Source organism: Folsomia candida, unplaced genomic scaffold (assembly GCF_002217175.1).
Source record: "Folsomia candida strain VU population unplaced genomic scaffold, ASM221717v1 Fcan01_Sc002, whole genome shotgun sequence".
In the NCBI taxonomy this organism is placed as follows: domain Eukaryota; kingdom Metazoa; phylum Arthropoda; class Collembola; order Entomobryomorpha; family Isotomidae; genus Folsomia; species Folsomia candida.
In genome coordinates, this window is record NW_019091194.1 from 3457324 (window position 1) to 3478631 (window position 21308).

Below are 21308 nucleotides of genomic sequence, written 5' to 3' on the forward strand. Positions count from 1 at the left end.
GCTTCTGTCCGTACATGCTTAATATGTGGAGGAGGTTTGCATTTATAGAAATGTTCAATAGCTCTACGAACCGTCCGGCGGGGAGAACACAGGCGACGACCAACCGGCCCTGCCTGTTGGATTGCATTGAGAACAAAGACGTCATCATCCTCTAGGATTTCCAACCAGGAGAGCAACCAACTACGACTACGTACTGCATACATATTACTTATCCAATCCACCATGATTTCCTCTTCTGAGAAACCAACTAACACTAAATTAAGCATCGAAAATTCCCCATGTAAAAACATGGATGAAGAAAACCAAGGTATTTTACTACTACTACCCATCCATTCATACATTATTTAATGCAGATTTTAAGACGATTCCCTCCTCCTCAACATGGTAAATTCATTACGTAACCGACGCTCCTGCCACGTTCTTGAATCCGTCGTCGTTACAAGAAGTGCATGCACATGGTGGTCTTTTGCAAAGCATGGTGTCATCGTTACCTCACAGTGTTTGTCTGGCTGACGCTGAACTCGAAAACTTTGTTTCAACTTCAGTTTCGACTTGAGCATCATATAAAATAGGGATTAATTATGGGAATCAAGTCTTAAGGATTTTCGGCGAGGAGGAGAGAAACCACGTGGCGGTGTGTGTATCATTTAACCAAATTAATTCAGTGTGATAGACAGTGATCCAGTAGTAAAATTAACAAGTGGCGACATTATAGTGGGAACTTCCGGTTTATGTAATTTTATTATTCAACTGTCAATCATAATCTAAAACGTTATCTGTGCCTGTAAGATTAAATCGGCTAAGTGATATACCTACATAAATACCTTATCAATTAGTGGTTTGGTTAGACATTTTCCATTGAGCCTTCTCTATTTACCATGGAATGGGAAAGTAGCAGCAGTGACAGATCAAATCAAGGAAGAAGAGGAGGAGTGCACCCACGTGATTCGATTTTATCTTCTCGAATGGATGACAGCATGAACAACAACGACCTTCCCCCACCACCATCTTCACGACACCGGCAATCTTCCGGAAATTGGGGGAAGCCTCACCTGGAAATATTGGTCCAACCCCAGCCCAAGTTCAGATTTCGGTACAAGTCGGAAATGACTGGGAAGCATGGAAGTCTTTTGGGAGTGGTGACGCCGAGCAGCAGCAGCGTGGGCCGATCTAGTTGTACCAGTACCGGTGGTGGTTATGGTACTGGTGGTGGTCAAGGGGAGTTTGGCGGCGGTGGTGAAGAAGTAGTGGCGTCTAGTTTTAGTCACGCTCCCACGTGGTCTGTCCCATCGTACGGTGGTGGTGGTGGTGGAAATATGCCGACATCATCGAGCAGTATGGCGGCTGGATTTTCTGCTGGTGGAATACAGTCAAAACTCTTCCCCACAGTCAAAGTAAGATTAATGTTTTTAACGACCGGATTTGTTTTTTAAAAAAATTGGAACAAAACGAAAATTTTGCAACCATGCGCTGTATGCGTGTATGCTTTTGAAAATGCGGAGACCATGCAGTAGAGTTTTTTTTATGGATTTCCCTTTATAAAAAGTTGCCTATTTACCACCATTATTTCCTTCCCGTGGAAATCCCCTAACCTTTCGTATCTATTATTTGGTCGGATAATTCGAATTCCCCTTTTTCTCGGGGATAGATAGCAATTCATTCTCACAGTCATGCTGCTATAACTTTTGCGATTTATTAACAAGTCAGGCAAGTAGTATCTATTGTGGAGTTTTAGCATTTTATTGTTTGTTTTTGTTTACTTCTGCACAAAACTTTGTATTTATCATTTGTATGCGTGTATTTATCTCACTCAAAAAATCTCACTCAACGGAATGAGAGAAATTATCTAGCTCCAACTTGTACCTGATTCTTGGTGGCCCTGATTTGTTGTTGTTGAAACTCCTTTCGGTTTACTGACCGGTTCATGTTTCATAGACGACTATGCATTATCATTAATTTTTTGAACGGATTTTGCGATAAGCTTTGTTTTTCTATAACTTTGTCTTAAATAAAGTCAATAATCTCATTGTTGCCAGAAGAAAATCCATTAAAAATATGAAAACTCTGATGGATTTGTTGAATGCAAAACTATGTACACATTCACTCTGTTACAGGCAATGTCAAAAATAACTAGGTTTCAACCAGCAAGAGGGCTTTAAAAAAGTAGAAGCGTAGCGTACAATGATGGATCTATGTATGTACATATCCATCACACATAAATATGTGATACGTTGAACCCAGAAATAATTCCCCAATTAAACTGCATGCGAGAGAATCATCAAGTTTTTGCTAGATTTGGCGAAACAATGTGCAAAAATTGAGATAAATAAGTGCTGTTGTAGTGTGTTACCACAGGCTGTTAATAATAGGGGTGGAAAAATGAAACAACTACTCATAATGTAAAACAAGTTTGTAAATTCCTCCATTAATCGTGTGAAATCGGGAAAAAAACTGCGATTTCGTTTTTAGAAACATGCTTCAAAATTGGGATGTACAAAAGATCACCGATTGATAATGGTAAAATGGAAAACACCACTACAGTCACGTGAGAATCGAGTTAACTTACCTCTCACAAGGTCTAAATAAAACAAGTTTATGTAGTCAGCGTGAAAAAAAATCAGTTATCCTTTCAGTTTTTTTTTGCAAATAGATTTTGAGTACTGCAGATTTTTTTGCAAGTATCAGTCTCGATCAAGGTTTAAAAACAATTTGTGCCTGTTTTTCAAGTTTAATTAATAAGCATAAATTGGTGGGTGGATGGATGGATGGATATACTGTTATAGCTGTTCAGGAAGCATTTTCATATGTCAGTCTGGGATTCCCCGGTGAACAAACGAATCAACAAACTGCCGCAATGGTTAATAAATACTTTATCATTTTTACGTGTGTATGATGAAGATTACCTCGTTCTGCTTCTCTATTTTTCCACCTTATCATAATCGTAAATCTAAACCCGAAACCTTGACGAGAAAATACGTCCACATCCACACGCCATGGTGCAACAACGGGAATTTCATGCGCCATTTGCCTGCAAAACTATGCACTTTTACATAAATTTTATTGCACAAATTTTGCAGAAATGGCAGGATTATCGAGCAATTTTTCCTGGTAAATTATAATTCACAGTCTCGTAGATAATCTATTGTTTATGTACAAATGCGGATAAAGAGACGTAGACGGATCTATGTTACGTTAAAAATTGTCTAGTTCATGTTCATGAGAGTTGTGTGGTGGTGACCCTGGGAATTTCTTGACGCCAAAAAATTACCAGCTCTTATGTCGGGCTACGGTTTCCCCTCCGTGATAATATCCTGATAAATTATGCTGGGAATTTTGTAGTTAGTACAATCGTACACCATTTTAGCGAAGAATTTCCTCCTTTTTACAAGGTATTGGTTTTTCTAACGTGTTTATCGCATTCGCACATTTTTACGATGCAGTTCCCGATACGAGGAGGGTGGGTGTTGCAATGCACCAACTATGTAGCAAGTTTACTTTAGCAAAATCCAGAAAAAATTACAGACAGGCATTAAATTAATTTTTATTAATAATTACAATTTGCATGTACCATATCATCCAAATATTGCATAATCGATCTGCTGGGCTGGCAGGGAATCCCCGATGGCCGATATGCACTTAATCCACTATCACCACGAGACGAGATATGATATGAAACGATAATGTATGCGATATGACAAATATACATTAAATGAGCAATCACGACGACGGGATGGACAAAAATGATCAATCATTTTCTCATGATTTTTTTTACTCTCAAAATATTTGTCGAATTTCATGGTCACTTTGTCAGGGTCAACTTTGTTGTGTGGTTTTATGCTAATATTTTGTTTTTCAGAGTATATAAACTTTTTTCGAAAATGCATATTATTTAAATAATCAGTAGTATGCAAATGGTATGCCTTTTAAACGGAATAGATATTTACATATATCGCTAACAAGATTATTTACTATTTACTAACAAGTATTAACTTTGAACATGCGATTAATTAGCAAAACATGGCGAATGACTGATTGCTCCCGCACACACAAAAAATATTTACAGAGTGCTTAATAAACTCTGCTAATTTACCACCTCTTAAGAACAATACATACTTGAGCACTCAGCACAAGTGCGAGATCACTTATTTACTCGGAATTTTTGCAAGTTTACATGCAAAAAATTCCGAGTCATTTGTACTACATGTATTTACAAAACGTGCCTAATTATGATAACAATAATATATTTTTTTACAATTTATGTAGCTCCACAACTTCTCTGGCAATGCGGTAATTCGAGTGTCCTTGGTTTGCGATGCGAGACCGCACTACCCGCATCCCCACTTGTTGGAAATGGGTCAATCTCCGCAACTTAATTCTGGCCTGGATTTGGACACCACTTTCTCCAGCAGTCTCGTCCCGGCATCTTTTTCTGGTGAAAGTCGATGTGTCGACGGATACGTTGAAATCCCCGTGTCGGCGGATAACGATTATACCGCGGTGTAAGTAATGCAGACAAATTTTATTAAATATGGAGGTCTCCCAGTGAATGCTCTCCGATTTTGGCGAAAATAGTGTCAATCGATCAGAAATTTAATTAGTGTGAAATTTGAAAATGACACGATCTCCCAATGCGTTGGTTTGGTAGAGATATTTGCATCTAAAGAGGAGAAAATCAAATTTTACACTGCAAATTCACTGCGCGTTTTCTCGTCTTCGGATGCAAATATCTCTGCCAAACGTGACTATTGGCAGATCGTGTCTTATACAAATTTCATACTAATTAAATTTGTGATCGATTGACACTAGTTTCGTCAAAATCTGTCAGCATCCGTTGGGAGACCTCCATTATAAATCGTCACTCCCCACGGCAAATATAGTTACATAGGTATGCCCATAATTTGTACCGGTATAACACCCTATAAATAAACTGCGAAAAAAACTTGCGTATGTATGTATTTTATAAGAATCTGCCAAGATTGGACAAGATAATGATGACGAGAGATCGGCATGACTCGACATTTCTTTCCCGTAATGTCAACGAGTTTCCTTGCACTGTTGATGGTGCAATTTTTGATAGTGAACATTATTGCAATTCATCCCACATCTGGTCAGCCTTCACGTGCTAAATATGCACGTACTCTAGATAGATTTACCACGATGGAGGTGTGATTGGTTGGAAAAATCCCAATAATAATGAAAGAAGACAAGTATTTAAGATTCATCAAATCCTCTGAGGAATAATAATTGATGTTCTGGTGATGGATTTATATGACGAGAGGAAAGGAATGTTCACGCAGTAAAATCTTACCAATTGCTTAACAAAGTGTAATCATGAAAAAACTAGAGATCCGTGAGATGAGATACTGGAAATCCCAAATCAACGACTCGTAACTTATTAGCATGCATTTCATTATCATTGTCTTGTCAGAAGGACAATTCCTTCTCTTCTTCTTGTACCACACATATTACGAATCATGCTTGTATGATATCATGACAAAACGTATGTAAATGTGGGGGTTCTAATTGAAATTAATTTTCAGGGATGGCATTCCACGTGTCCTGAATATTTTTTTTTGTCCCCGTAAAATTTCAGGTTTCAAGGTCTCAACATAATTTACATCGGGAAAAAGGAGAGTCGACGCGTCCTCCTGAATAAAATGTCGCAAATCGGCGCAGATTCGGAGAGGAAAGTGACCCTGGAACAATTGGAGGATCTCGCCCTCACCATTAATCTCAACGTGGTGGCGTTATTCTTTGAAGCGATCGTTCGAAATCCGTCCCATCATCGGGGAGGAGGAGGGGATAATTTGGTCCACCTGTGTCCACCCGTGGTTTCCGGATCCATTCAACATAATAGTAAGGAAACATTTACATATGCAAGCATGGGAATCGATTAATGAGTTATCTCGAGTTTCGCAATAATTAACATGGTAATTTGCACGCGCTTAATGCACCTCCATGTCTAAGCTGGAGGGTAATTTCCCAATTGTTGTTCTTGAACTTAATTATAAAAACGATGCACGGGAAACAAGTCTCACTTTTATTATGTACAAATTACATGTGTATCTCCTTGTCCTAGAGAATAATTGCATCCAACCTTAACAAGTTTTAACTTTCTTTATCAATCATACTAATCTAATTAATTCATTTTCCCACACCGGATAATTTCCCCACTCGTAATTACGAAACAATTATATTTTTTCGATATCTCGTTGCGTCATGATGATCACGTTTTTTTCTTTAATTGAGTAGCAGATTGAACCATGTGATGTGATGGATCTATCATAGAATTCAATCTACTTAAAAAAGTAATCCCAACTACTGTTTAGAAGTACAGCCAATGAAAGGAATACGTACATCCGCCACACTTGACTAATTCTTCTCAATTCCAGAATTAGACAAGCTGGGAAAAATCCCTTGTGGCATATTTACAAATGTTTAGTTTATCCAGCAACACCAATTTGCTGCATTGTCGTAAAAAATAAAAATCCCCAACCATAGAAAGAACTTGACTTTTGTATCGTATTCACAATTGTACAAGTATTTGGTGGTTGGATCATTCATTTTCATTCGTCTGAAAAAATTCACCAAGCGTGAAATACGAAGGCGGATTTGATTTCTCTACAAAAATGGGTCTGGTAAAGTTTCTCATTGTTCTTCTTCTAGACGCCGGGCCGGCAGTTTTATGTGTTTTATTTTTTCTGCACCATGACCTTTAGTTCACGTGCTTCCGATAAGATCGCGTATTTTAATTATTTAGTCTCCAGAAAATACGTCCACAACTGGAAGGACCTTGATGGCGTATGTGTGTGTGCTGCTTACTAATTGTGATTTTCCGCCCGATGACTTTATAGCCTTTAATCAGCTAACAAACAACTTTTAAATCGGGATTGTCCATCCGATTATGATGCACACTCCATCAAAGCATGCATGATCTTTACGGGATTTGCCAGAAATGCTGGATAATCAAAGTTTTATACGTATTATGTAAATAATGTTGTGTAATGACCTCTTAACTCTTATATAATAAGTATTTCCCGAACCCAACCCTATCATCGGGGCAAAATTGACGTATGTATGTCTCACTTCATGGATAATATTTTGTATAAATAAACATTATTCACATCCCCACATGACCATTTCAACGTTCGTCGTCCGTTGGCCATCCGATAAAAAAATGGACACAATAGCAATATGCGCGTCATAAAAAAATTGGGGAATCATGCAAATACCTGCGAATTAAGGTATTTCCGGATGCTTCAGGTGAATTTAGTCAGAGACCACATCATCATCATTTTACACTAATCTGATTAAGTTCGTTAGTCCAAATGCCTCTTTAAATAATTGATGAGGGGGAAGTTTTTGACCAGAATTTCGGGCATGTTGCGTAAGAGTTGCATTTCTTCAATTAAATTCCTTCCTTTTCGGTTACTTAACTGACGTGTGGAATAAATTGGAGTGAAACTAGGTGAAATCAGATCCAGACTTTATGGTTACACATACACACGCTAACCTGCTTGTTCTCGTGAAACAATACATTTCTCACAATTTACTCCCGAACTATGTGTCATCATGAGATTGGAGATGAGTCATGGTTCATTCTTCTTCTTCTTATCTATATAATTTGACTGACTGCATGGGTAGTAAATTCCCAGGATATGTGATACATATATAAAATGACACGTCAGTCATTCTTCGCCTCGAGTGGAAACCGTACAAAAGTGTATGAGATGGCTATAAAACTTTGAACTTTCAGACTTCGTATGTACATACGTACGTATGTATGACCATTAATTAGTAAACGGGATGAATACTCGCAGGAAAACTCGGGGGAATTCCGCGTAATAAATTAGTTATGGATTTGCATGTTAATGAAATGAAAGAAAGGTCCATCTAAAGATAAGTAGGTATTAATTCTTCGGTCTGCGACATTAAGGAAATTATCCTTGTAGGGTTTATCTTTATGCACGTGTAATCATAATTGGATCCATTAAAATTCCGCTAATCCGACATAATAATAATCTCATACTTCCTTAATTGCGGTGTATTTGATTTGCTATGTACATACATAAATACTGCACATCATTTTCTATTTTTATTTTCTATGCATTTACGTAATGTGTACCCCTCTTAAGGAAATTGCGACTTTGCTGATTACCTACCTTTCCAATTATAATTATCTCTCTTAAGCTAATGTAAAATATGTAATTTCGTACAAAAACAGCAATTAATACACGCGTTTTGTTTTCCCATAATTAACAATGCAAATCTAACCACCCAAGCCTCGCCCATTCTTAAAGTGGTTAAAGATTTCACAATCTGGTGTTTGCTGTTTATATACATTTTCGCAATTTATAATTTGTTCCCATCACGGCGGAATATGGTGAATAATCGGGAATTCCATACAATAAGTCAGGCGCTGTGTGTACATATTTACGTATTAGTCATCTCACTTTTATGAAAGAATGGCCAGTATTCAGTAAATCCACTACTTATCCATGCCCATCCAACGATTAAGGTATTGTATTGTATCCGTTGGCTATTGTTGTTGAGGAGGAAGGAGTCGCAAATTATAAGAAAGTGGTCAGATACATAATGACTTCAGGACAGGCTTGGTGGGTTCATTTACTGGAAGGATTTCTTCTTGGCTAGAGGAGAGAGTTCAAAGGATACATTCGAATTATTTACCCACAACCGTCTTGTACTGTACCAACGGGCAAATTTGTAGTAACCTGTTTTTGCAAAATTCCCCATTTGCCAATATATCTGGCTGGCTTTTTACACATGTACCCAAGTCGCAAAAAATGGGTTGGGATGATTATTTAGTCCACTTTTATGATGATAATATTCTGCATCGTACATGATCTCCTCTCGTGCACAAACTGCAAAGCGGATAAGTTCGTGACTTTGTAAAAAAAAGAGTCAAACAACGACATGTATATGTGTCCAGTGAGTTGAGGAGGCGTGCAATTTTCAACCCATTATGAAGTATGTTCATGTTTTTGGGGAAAATCCCTCAAAAATTGTCCAGCACAAATATTGAAGGTTGTGTACTAAATAATTATACACCAAAGTCAAACCAGTCCCAATTTTCCGCTTGAATTATGCATTTGACGATTTGTTTATTATTTTATTATATAAAAATGTGGTGTTCACATCTCATAAAGTTTTGTTGGAGTTAAATCCTCCTCTCGGATTTTTACAGATTTTGGTAAGAATAGAAAATCTCGCAGATATGAAATTTAGCTAGTCGGGCACGATTTCCCACATCATGATTTCGTCATGGGTGTAAACAATCCAGAATTTCTTATATAAATGATTTTCTTTATGGCATTGGATAAGTATTGCTTCTTAATGTTCTTGATCTGTGTATTTAGACTTATGTATGAGACAACTACCAAACCAATGAGGATAACATAAATAATAAATAATCCCCACCAAAAAAATGGTACATGTACCGTGGAAATTGGTGTGTTATTAGCGTCTGTCACTCGTAAATCATCCATGTCCAAGAGATGCTTGGTCTCTCCCAGAGTTTATCAGTTTTAAATTATTTTGACAATCATATTGAACCTGGAATCCCCAGAAATGCGCAGTTTCTTCATAATTATAATATGCTCCTCGCAGAATAATGTTTTGTAACAACAAAAGTGTGTCGAAGACTGGTTTGACTTCATATTTATTATCCATTCAGCATGATCACACCTTAAAAATTAGATATTAACCAGACAGCATACGTTGGATGCATCAGTATGAAAACCAGTGGCCGCGAAAGCGTGTGGACAGAGGGACAATGTCCCCACGGTTATTCGATGTCCCCATCTTATATAAACCCCCTCTCCTATCCTAAAATGCCAATGTCCCAAGATGTCCCCACGGCTTCCGCGGCCACTGATGGAAACCACGTCGTAGGTACGACATTAATGTCACTATATCGCGAATAAATAAACTAAATTGCAAAGAAAATTAAATTTATGACTCCACCTTTATAAACTGGTGACTGGAGAATTTGGGTGGGCTGATTTTATCATGCATACAATAAATTAGTGGCGAAATGTAAATACACAAGAGAAATCCAATCCAGCTTGTCGAAATTCTGTTTCGTTCTTGATAGTGTTAATTGAATTCAGCATATAACCCTGGACAAGGTTTTTAGCCTGGCTGCATTATTATCTATTAAGTAATAACACTGCGCATTCCCAGTGACACAACTGGGCGATGATAATAACTTGATTTTTGTTAACAATTATCGCTATTATCAGATTGTTCAGTAGGCTAGAAATTATATGATGGATGGATATGAGAATCTTCCTCTTATACATAACTGACCTAACTTCATATCTTTGTAATTACTCGATATAGCGTATTTATTTATGTGGATAATGCTTAAATAAAACAAACCCACGCAACCCGTGCCATGAATTTGCATGCAAACTTTTAGTTCCATGACTCACATCTATTTATGAGAGGAAATTGTGGTAAATTCGATACGTGTGAGTGAACAGTTAATTGACGATAATTACAGAAATTAACGACCGAGGTTTCTTTTTTTTCTTTGCAGAAAGTACACAAACCGGAGAGCTAAGGATTGTTCGGATTGACAAATTTTCCAGTTGCTGTACCGGCAATGAGGAGGTGTTCACCCTTGTTGAGAAAGTCGATAAGCGTGAGTGCAAATATTATAAATAATTGCTCAATTATCTTTAATAGCAGAGTTATTAAATTGCCAAACACAGACGGGTGAGTCATTCGTATATCTAGAAAAACAGCTAGATACGCAAATTGTATGTAAAATAACAATAAAAATATTTTTCCCATGCTACGCAGACAGACAAACCAAAGGCATAAATTCTGCTATGATAAGCATTTATATATAAAATTGAAGAATATTTCGCTACTATTTGAATTACTGGTTCTGCTGCAATTGAGTTATTATTGATTGTTATTGAAGTAAACTTCTCCATACCAGTGGCCGCGGAAGCTTGAGGGGACAGAGGGACAATGTCCCCACGGTTATTCGATGCCCCCATCATCCGCCCATGTTATACAAACCCCTCCCTCCCCTATCCTACAATGTTAATGTCCCCGATGTGTCCCCACGGCTTCCGCGGCCACTGCGTCCAGAAGGTCATGTTACATACACTTGCACTTGACAAATGCAGAGATTTGATTACGCACGTGCGGTTGTTTTGATGAGCCATGTTAACAAGTATTTTAATTGAACGAGATAAATATGTACATTAAAAAAACTACTAAATCAGCATGGTGAATGACACCTTATCTTCAAACCTGTTTCAAAAATGGACACGAATATCCGTCACGACTTATCAATCCGTTCGCTCGAATGATTGCATTTTTTTCCTCCTCCGTTAAATATTAATTTCAGATAAGTTCGCCTGTACGGAATTTCCTGACGTTGCTAAACTTACACATTTTTTTCTATCTATTTTGGTACAGATAATATCCAAATCAAATTTTACGAGGAGAGCGACAAAGGTGTCGAGATTTGGAAGGCGTACGGGAAATTTAGCAAGTTGGATGTGCATCATCAATACGCTATCGTATTCAAGTAAGTCACATATTTACCTACCTATTTTGGGAACATGAATAAGCTTTCTATGTATAAATAAGATTATATCCCGAATTCCCGTTATTTCACATACATTCACATCCTTATTTACGTCAAAGTTGTCGCTTGTCATGGGTTCAATACATAAGTATTTATTTATGGATTCATAGAGTTAGTTGAGGTAGGTAAAATCCACCTCAGTCTTGATTTTCTTTCCTGCAGACATCCATCCATCCATGTTTGCAGGTGACAATAATACCAACTTTCATGTAATGATATGCACGTGTGGAAGAGTGCAATATCCGATGATGGATTTCTAAAAGTCTAAATTAATAGCCAAAAATCCCCAGCTTTCCCAATCCCCAAACTCTAACTAAGGATAAGTATGCTGTGCATCGATATCATCATATTTCATCACTAACCATGCCCCACCACCACCACAAATTCTACCATTTCTGACTGACAGACAACTACGATGCATGACTTACAAGCGAGAAGCTCTCTCCAGATTTCTAAATTAACATTACCTCTACAGAATTGCATCTAAACAACATAACATAACTCACATCACACGAGGAATCATCCCCTTTAGCATGTAAAACATTGTCATTATTATTTATGTGGCTGCCCTTCTTTAATCCAATCTGTTAAATACGAGTATAAAAATTAAAGAAAAAAATCATCATCTCAATCTCAACAACACAATAAAATTCTTGCCAGAATAAAATCATCCCCTCTTCAATCTGAACATTCCCCTCCTCCTCTTTACAACGACTTACTTTTATTTTATGTGTCTCAAGAACTTCCGTTTGACGTTACGGCAGATGAGCACAAGATGCGAGATGAGATGAATGAACGGAGAAATTGTGTCTTAAATTAGTTAAAGTATGTATCTACGGGCGGATGAGCAATTAAAATGAAACGAGGCCGAGGATCTGGTACTGCGTTATAAGAAGAATTATTTATCTGTGGGGACGACTAGCTACATATACCATGCAGGGAAATTCATAACATAACATCATCAGATAATAGATTTTTCATCCGTACATACTTTTGCTCAAACCTGCCCATAACAAGAGAGAGAGAGACGAAGGTGAAGTGCAAATTATGTATAAAGCTGTCCATCCATTCCATCCATTTAAGTGTGGCAGAGTATGTAAAAGTAAGTTTCAGGTAGGGAATTCCCCGGCCGTGATAGATAAAATAAGTTATCATCTCTCCTCCTCAGCCATGCCAGTCTCTATTCGCATATTTATGGTCAGGTCGCACCATGCAAGGCTCAATGTACATACATATCCAACAAAATCATCCCACACGACATCATGTGCGCTAATAACAACACAGATAGCTTTGTAATTATAATATAACCACGAGCATTTAACTGGCTTCCTTCTCACAAAGAGAGAAAGATATGTATGTACACCTTAACATTCATAACGAGTAATAAAGAGCGTAAAAATCACACCTTATGTATTTGCATTACAAAAATAGCAGCAGTTTTCATCAATTCGAGAACGAGAACATTTTGTTCACTCGTGGCATGGCATGAATGTTATGACTGCGGTATGTACGTACATACATACTAAAAAAATGCGTCAATGCAAATTTTGTTGCTTGTCTGTCTAAGTAATATTATTGTTGTGAGTGAGTAGTGGGTACATACATAAAATTACCTCAATTGTATAATAATAATTGGTCTGGTCTTTCCAAAAGTCCAATTCCAAAAGTCCTTACACACACACTTACTTCCGTCCGATTTCATTAATGCGGGTCACACACATGTACTTCATTTGGCCCAAAAATTCCCAGTGATCTAACCGCACCAACTTTTCGTTGAAATGCATAAATATCTACCAAAAAGAAGTGTGCAGATAAAGCGTATGTACATCAATCAAATCAACCCATACCACACAAATAATACAACAAAAGAATTACGTAGCAGACAAACAAACCAAATTCGGTAAAGTGATTGGTTATCCATTTATGTACTGCGTGGCGTGGCGTGGTCATCATACTCGTGCAGTTATAATATAACAATTTACTTACCCAGGAGTGAGTGTCATGCCCTGTAAAATTATGACAATTAAACAATGGGCAGATTTATCATCATCTCATCGTCATCATCATCATCATCATCTCCTCATGTAAAGCACCGCACTCTTGGGATTTACACACCATAAATTTGATAACGTTTGAATGAATGATTCGATTCCTGGTAGTAAAGTCCGTTGCATTTTATGGAAGTACCGTTCCTATCATCAAGTTACACATTGCTTACTTATTAGGATGTCAGCAGATGTTGGTAATTTTAGTTTATTTAAATAAACTGCATGTCATTCATGGTCATGGTCAATGTCACTTGGTGGACGTTCATATTTAGCCATCAAAAAGTCCAAGGCAAGTAGCGTCACGACGAGGAGGAAGAAGTTAAAAAAATCATCCCGTTGTTCCTCCTCCAATTTATGTACTTTGTTATTTATGAAACATTTTATGACCATATGCGTCTCCTTAATGAATGGTATGGTGGTTTGGTTATAAATAAAATAACAAAAATTCCAAGTCCAATGAACGTACGTACTTTGTATGAATCTTTATTGCATCCCATAAAATTAAATGCATGATGCAAGAAAGAAATCCTAATTGTCATCATTTTCATCATCACCCAAGAAAATCTAAATCCGCTTCTGCCATTATTAAATCGTTAGTATTACATAACAGGGGCAGAATTACGTATAAATAAATCCGTATACGTGGTGGATGATGATTCTACAAAGTGTGAGGATTTCCCGTCCATCTGCCTTTGTTATTTTCATAAACAGGAATAAGAAATGGATGACTTGCGTAAAGTAGTGCAAAAATAAAATAAGGTGGAAAATGACGATGCCTAATTTTATCTCTCTCACTCCGGGGGTGATGTGCCATTAGTTTCGACAATTAATTATTTGGACGTCATTAATGCAGCGAAAAGAAGAAGAAGAAGAAACAGCACAGCGACGTGTGCTTAGAAGAAAAAAAGTTACAACAAGTTCATTCATTTATAAGTATTTATTCAATTCAAGAACAACTGCACTCGTTCAGAATTAAATAAATTGCCCGAGGAAATTGTTTCACATTTAGAAACAGACGGACGGATTTCCCACTTTTCGTAGTAAAAATAACCATTATTTTTTATTCCTTTGTTTTATTTTGACTGATCCACAAAAATTCCCAAGTGTTAACCCCAACCAAAAATTACGTTAAACCGCAAAAGTACTTTAATGAATGAAGTAAGAATGAGTAAGTAAGTGGGGGATTTTATTGTTATTGTGGGATTCGTTCGACATTTACGAGAATTTCAAAATGTGGTCTGGTGGCGGCAGTGGGATACAAAGTTGCGAGAAATTACGTGTCGTCGTTATTTTTATTATTATTTGTTACACAATCCGGAATAAATGGGAAATAACCGGAATGAATGGAATGGCCTAATTAGGTTCTCTTCTTCTTCTTTCCCAGGAAATAACTACCCAAATTATGTATTAGCATGCACCTTTTTTGTTGTTGTAATAAATACTATCGCGTACTATAATTTTTAGAAAAGTGAAGGATGCACTGATAAATAAATACTTTGAGCAAAGCAAAAAGTACAAGAAAAGTACCTCAAAATGCTCACCTAGATGCACTTTGTTTTCCATTTCAAAATCATTTAGTCAAGCAGAAGCAGTAGTTTAGTGGTGGTATTTATTTACGTAGTTGATACTGTAGGTTGGTTAATTGGAAAAAGTATTGCAAATTTGCTACGTTGGGTTGGAAAGTAAGTGGCATTGCATTGGTTGGATTAGAATTAATTTTATTTTATGGCATTGAATGACGACTCGGTAAATCCCAGACCTCAATGCGTGTAATTATTGGAGTTAAGTTATAGTTAATCTAATCCTTGAAATTACCAAATTCCATCATCCGTCCCGTTTGTTTAATCAACAATAAAAGCTATTGTCACACACACACGCATGCATGCAACACACCGCTCTACATTATGATGACACTCGTTGCATGTATGTATCTACTTATGTAATCAGATCTGGAGTTTGCTGCTGCAAAATAACACACCCATTAACGGTATTCCCCACATTTAAGTTAGGTAAATACATGCGGCTTAACGAGTTATATAAATAAATGGGTTTCACTACATCTCTTATTTCCACCCTACATCCATCCATTATGAAATGAAATAGGGAAACCAAGGTTCAATTCTTATGTATTCCGATGTGACAGGGTACACTCATTGTTGTCACACCTGGGGACTTCCTAGGGTATTTTTCTATTTTTTCCACCATAAGCTCAAATGTCGGGGCAACCTGAGACATTTGGCGCTATATGTGGAACATATAGTATGTTGTCAGGCACTCTTATGGGAAATGTCGGGGGCTCGTACAAAAAAACGGTTGGGCGTAAAGAGATGCCGTAAAGTGCATTAGATGCCTCTCGAAAAGTTTTAAAATGACTTTTTTCTAATTCATGGTATCTTGAACCATTTTCAAGAAATTCAATAAAAACCGATTTTTCGGTTTCGAAATCATAAATGTTTCGCTGAATGAATTGGGTGCATAACACAAAGTTGTATGTAATAGCAAATATGTTCATAACCGCATTATCTATAATATTTACTCGAAAATTTTTTCGAAATAATGCTAGGTACAGGCGGTAAGTTCAAATTTCCGAAAAATTTTGCAATTTCGGCTACCAATTTCTCCACTGAGCTACAGCCTAGACGATACATTTTGGTAACCTAAACTAAACGGGATCGTATTGGGGAAGGTCCCGGCTAGTGCCCTCGACTGATTGACTTTTTCGAAATAAGCCTTGGTTTTTAAGATATGGCGCGATTTCTAAAATTAAAATCCATAACTCATATTTGGTATGAAAAAATAGAAATTTTCAGCGGTTTTGCCGCATAGCTTGTCCCCTCTTGGGGATTCCCCTTCCGGACAAAAGTACTCATTTTCTCATCACCCACATTATTACACATTCTTAAAGATGATAATACCAGGCAGGAGGTGAAAGAGCGATCAAAGACTTTGAATGCTCATCCAACCAACAGAATCTTCTCGTTGCCCTTTAAGAAGAAAATAAAAAAAAACAGAACCAAAAAACCCTCCTCCTTTTTCCTTAATAATGCAGACAACAATGCAATCATTACAATCATCTTGCCACAAAATCGAGCAAAATCCCAAGTTGTTCTAATTGCCAAAAAAACTTTACTTTCAGCTGCACAGCATGTTCTCTTGAGGCAATAAGCTATCTAGATAACACATGTAGTAGTAAATTACATGCAAACATATAGCAGGTAAAATTCCCCATCGTTTAGTTTCGTTCTCATTCCCAAATCCAAACTCTGGTTTTTTTTGCATGGAACTTACTTAAAACTGTGTTGCATACGAACAACAATGCAATACCGAGAGGACCGCATCTCTGTTGTACAATACGATATGACAGCCTTAGCCTATGCAATAGCGTGTAGAATAAAGCAAAATTTTACTTTATAGAGATCCACATCCACGTACATAAGTTTTAGCATTAAGAGAAGCAGTCAAGTGGGATTTTTTATGCGGTGCTGTTACCCAATAAGAACTTTGCTTGCTGCTACTGTGACTGTGATATTGACCATAACGTAAAAAGTAAAGCGTTGCATTGTTATGTTAGAGATGAGGATAGAATGTAACTTGTTGGCACTTAGGAATCCCCTTTTGCTTGCTTTTCTTCCTTGCTATTCATCAACCCTTGGAAATAATAATAATAAAACCTCTCTCTCTACTACTCTCTGCCAGCACGAAATTTCCATTTGCACAAACTATCCTCATAGTATTCCCCGCAGATAAGAGAAAATACAGAGATACATTGGACTCATATCTGCGCTGTGTATTCCCCACCACATTCACATTATTACATATTGTACGCGTATGTACATATGTATGGACGTGGGTGAGAATTTGCACCCAACATATAACATCATCCACCGTCCCAGAGTGGTTATAAAATACTTAATAAATGGTCTTGTAAATCAACTCACAGCTTCATTTCTGGTCTAGAACGCCACCCTATCGAAACTTGGATATCGAGAGTGAAGCCGACGTTTGGATCCAACTTGAAAGACCGAGCGACGGTGCGACATCCCAACCAATTCCGTTTAGATATCGACCAGTTGAAAATAGTGAGAGTTACATACAACAGTTTGTCTCTTAATAATTAGTAATTATTAGAAAAAAAAGTTTTCGACAAAAAAACTCGAACATCCTCCGAGAAAAAAAACTTTGTGTGAAACTTTGTGTCGCTAAATGCAGATTACGTGTTTTGAAACAGTTCGTAAAATGCCAAAAAGGCAGCCGAGATCAAGAAACGAGCAAGATCATCATCATAACCCCAACCAGAGACAATTCGACCCCAGTATGGATCGTGATGGGGCAAGTGGTGGTGGTGGTGGTGGTGCAGGAAACGCCGGAAGTTATGGAGGCGTGGAGGATAACAGGAATAACCCCTTGGCTGGTAAGGATCCAAATAGATACGACTTGATCCAGTCAAAAAATTACGAAATTGAGCGACATACATACATATTTACGTTACATCACATCACGAATGTGGCAAGAAAAACTGGAAACAATTCGGCATTCATTTTACCATAATGTGTATGTACACAAACTGAAACTGGAGAGAGATCAGATTCATATAATATTATATTATCCATGCTTTGTTGCCGCATAATTTCGTGGGCACTCCTGCGTCATGATAATGATATTAAGTCAGTGAATATATGTACGAACGACTCTGGTAGTGAGTGAATGATGTGGGGTGTGAGATGTGACCTTCTGCGTTGTTTTTTGGGGAATACCAAACCACTAAGTGAATCTTAACTGGGATACATACGTACATACGTACACACATACGTACACACTCATCAGTTAGTTCAAGAATGATGAAAAGAACGAGTTGTTAGTTGAGAATATTACTCCAGTGCGAGTACAGTTACATGGTCTCACTTTTTCGAGACTAGGTTATACCTTTTTCGAAATTTACTTATGGAAAATTCTTGTTGACTAACTGACATCATTAGTTGTGCAGTTTAGAAGAGGATTTTTTTACGGAAAATTATTTCCCACACGAAAAAAAACATTCCATTCAATAAAGTACTTAAAGTCATTAAACTCGAGAGATAAATAAGATAGTGCGGGTGGTGCTCGGTTATCAATCAATTTTAAAGGTTATTACTTTTTAAGCATCATGTTCAATCGTGATGATACATATGTTGTAGGAACTTTTTTGAATAAGTTGTTGTTTGTTCGGGTGAATAATAACAGTTTCTTTTTAACGATTACAGGACCATCCAACATTCGACAAGGAGCTTCCTCCTCCAGTCGTGAAGTTTCATTCCCTTGTGATACCTCCGCAATGGCGTCGAGTTCGGAGGATGCCTCCCAATCCAAAGCATTAGCGATGAGTGTGGCGTTAAGCATTTGTCAAGGAATCCACGGTTGGGCAGAGACTTCAGATATTGGTCAAGTTCTTCAGAAACTGAGACACCTTTTATGCCTCGTGAATGAACATGGAGACAAGTAAGTCCCATTTTTTAAAAAATTAGCAAGTTCAATTAGCACGTTAAGTGAGATTTTGTTTGATTACGCATTTCTAACTTTCATTTTACTTTCTCAATTTTTAGTGCTCTCCACTCTGCCATAATTCATCAACAGAAGGAACCCTTTTTCCGAATTCTCCAAACCCTTTCGGCCTTCCCGGACACGGCGTCGGTCATCAACGAGCCGAACGCCCAACTCTTGACCCCCCTCCACCTGGCCGTGCTGTCCAACAGGAGTGACTTTGTGACCGAACTGCTCCGTCATAATGCGGACATTTCTCTTCAAAATTGTGAGGGCGAGACCCCACTGCACATCGCGGTGAAGGCGAATGATATCTCCACGGTGAAATATCTCCTCCAAGCCCCCACTGCCCCGGTAGCTATCAACAAGTTCAATTACGCCTCCATGTCTCCCCTCCTGATGGCGGTGTCCTCCGGAAATAATGAAATGGTGGAACTTCTCTGCTCCCATAAGGCGTCACTGACCGCACAAGAGGGCACATTTGGCCGCACCCCACTCCACACAGCGGTCGAAAAGGAGACCAAAGAGTCCATTATTAGTACAATGATCATTCTCAAAAGTGCTGGAAATGATGCCGCCGACCTTACCAATATTCAGAATTATAGGGGAGATACCCCCCTCCATTCCGCAGCTCATTCCGGCTTTACCACGCTATGTGCACTCTTAATGCATTATGGGGTAAGTGTCATATACATGATTTTAACATGTTATCTTCCTCCTGATTATCAACTTGGACTAATAATTCCTAATTTCTTAGGCTGACCCCATGGTTGAAAACCACGTGAGAAAAGAGACTGATGAAGAAGAAGAGGACAATAACGGTGGCGATAATACTAATAATTCCTCCTCCTCCTCCGATGATGACAGACTGAGTGGTCAGACCGTTTTCGACATAACATCGTCCGACCAAGTGCTCCGTATTTTGAAGGGAACATTGGACGATTGGGAAATAATATTGAAGGCGTGTTCTCCCCTCCTCCTCCCCTCGTCCCCCCTTCTCGCACATGCCGGCGGTGGTGGTGATAAAGACAAAGATTTCGAATCTAAATGTCTCGACTCTGGAATTGATGTTAATACATTTAATAGCTCACAATTTCTAAATTCATCATCGTCAAATCAATTATAACCGGAGTAATTTAAGAATTTTGTTAAATATTTTTGGAGAGACTTATTATAAAAGGATGGTCACTATAAGATGGCTGTTTACTAGGTCAAATGCCCTTTATATTGTATTATATGAAATATCCCTTTCTTGTATTAAATATTGTACAGTAAATTAGATTACCAGTTGCCAAAAAGATGTAACTTTAAGAACAACATGCTAATCTTGTGATTAACTTTCGAGCTGAATATTAAGAAAGAAGGTTTTCCAAATTTAAGTAAAATAATTATTATAAATTAGAATCCCTTTATTAGATCCCTTTATTCATGTTAATAAATATATATTTAGCTTTAAACAAATTTCAAGTCGTAAAATTATTTGTTAAGTGGTACATTAAAATAAAACATACAGAATAATAAAACTCGTGTTTTTTTCAAATCTTTATTTTTTTCTGGCGAATTAAATCCATATTTTATTGCCATCTTATCATTACAATAGCATATCGTTTTTAGTGCTGAAATTGATACATCAAATAATGAGAAAGTTCAACGCCAACTCGAAAAACTAAACAATTTTAAAATATTTAATTGAAAAATTGTAGATTATCGTCTTTCATTTTCAAAAAATTGTGACATATTTCTTAAAATGTGTACAAATATAGTTCAAAATACAAAAAAAAATAACAAAAATTACAAAATGACAGTGTGGCAGCAATCTCGTAACAGTTTAGACTATCGCAAGTAAATATCGGCCAAGTAAATTCTAACTGGAATTATTTATTTATTTACACATTTTAAGACGGCATATTTTTTTTACATTATATTTCCAAAATCTGGTCCATAATTGAAAAACCTACAGTGCAGACTCTATATAGCCCGAGTCAGGGACAGAGTCCCTGACTCGATAAGTCAGACTCCGCTTCTAAATTTTCAGTTAGGAACTAATTTTCTAAATCCAGAAGTGGTTTTTGGCCTCCATACCAAATTTCTGATGGAAATAGCAAGTTTTAAAA

The 21308-nt window shown here is 37.4% G+C and overlaps 1 protein-coding gene across 1 annotated transcript; it reads left to right on the forward strand.

Moving 5' to 3' along the window:
* Positions 1-427: 427 nt before the first annotated feature.
* LOC110842715 (nuclear factor NF-kappa-B p105 subunit) lies at positions 428-20734 on the forward strand. Its single transcript, XM_022088504.2, has 10 exons — positions 428-1394; positions 4264-4499; positions 5594-5856; positions 10562-10666; positions 11458-11569; positions 17635-17756; positions 17906-18088; positions 18918-19152; positions 19257-19872; positions 19952-20734. Exons 1-10 carry the CDS (start codon positions 879-881, stop codon positions 20318-20320), a joined length of 2757 nt encoding a protein of 918 aa, XP_021944196.2. The 5' UTR covers positions 428-878; the 3' UTR covers positions 20321-20734.
* Positions 20735-21308: the final 574 nt, after the last annotated feature.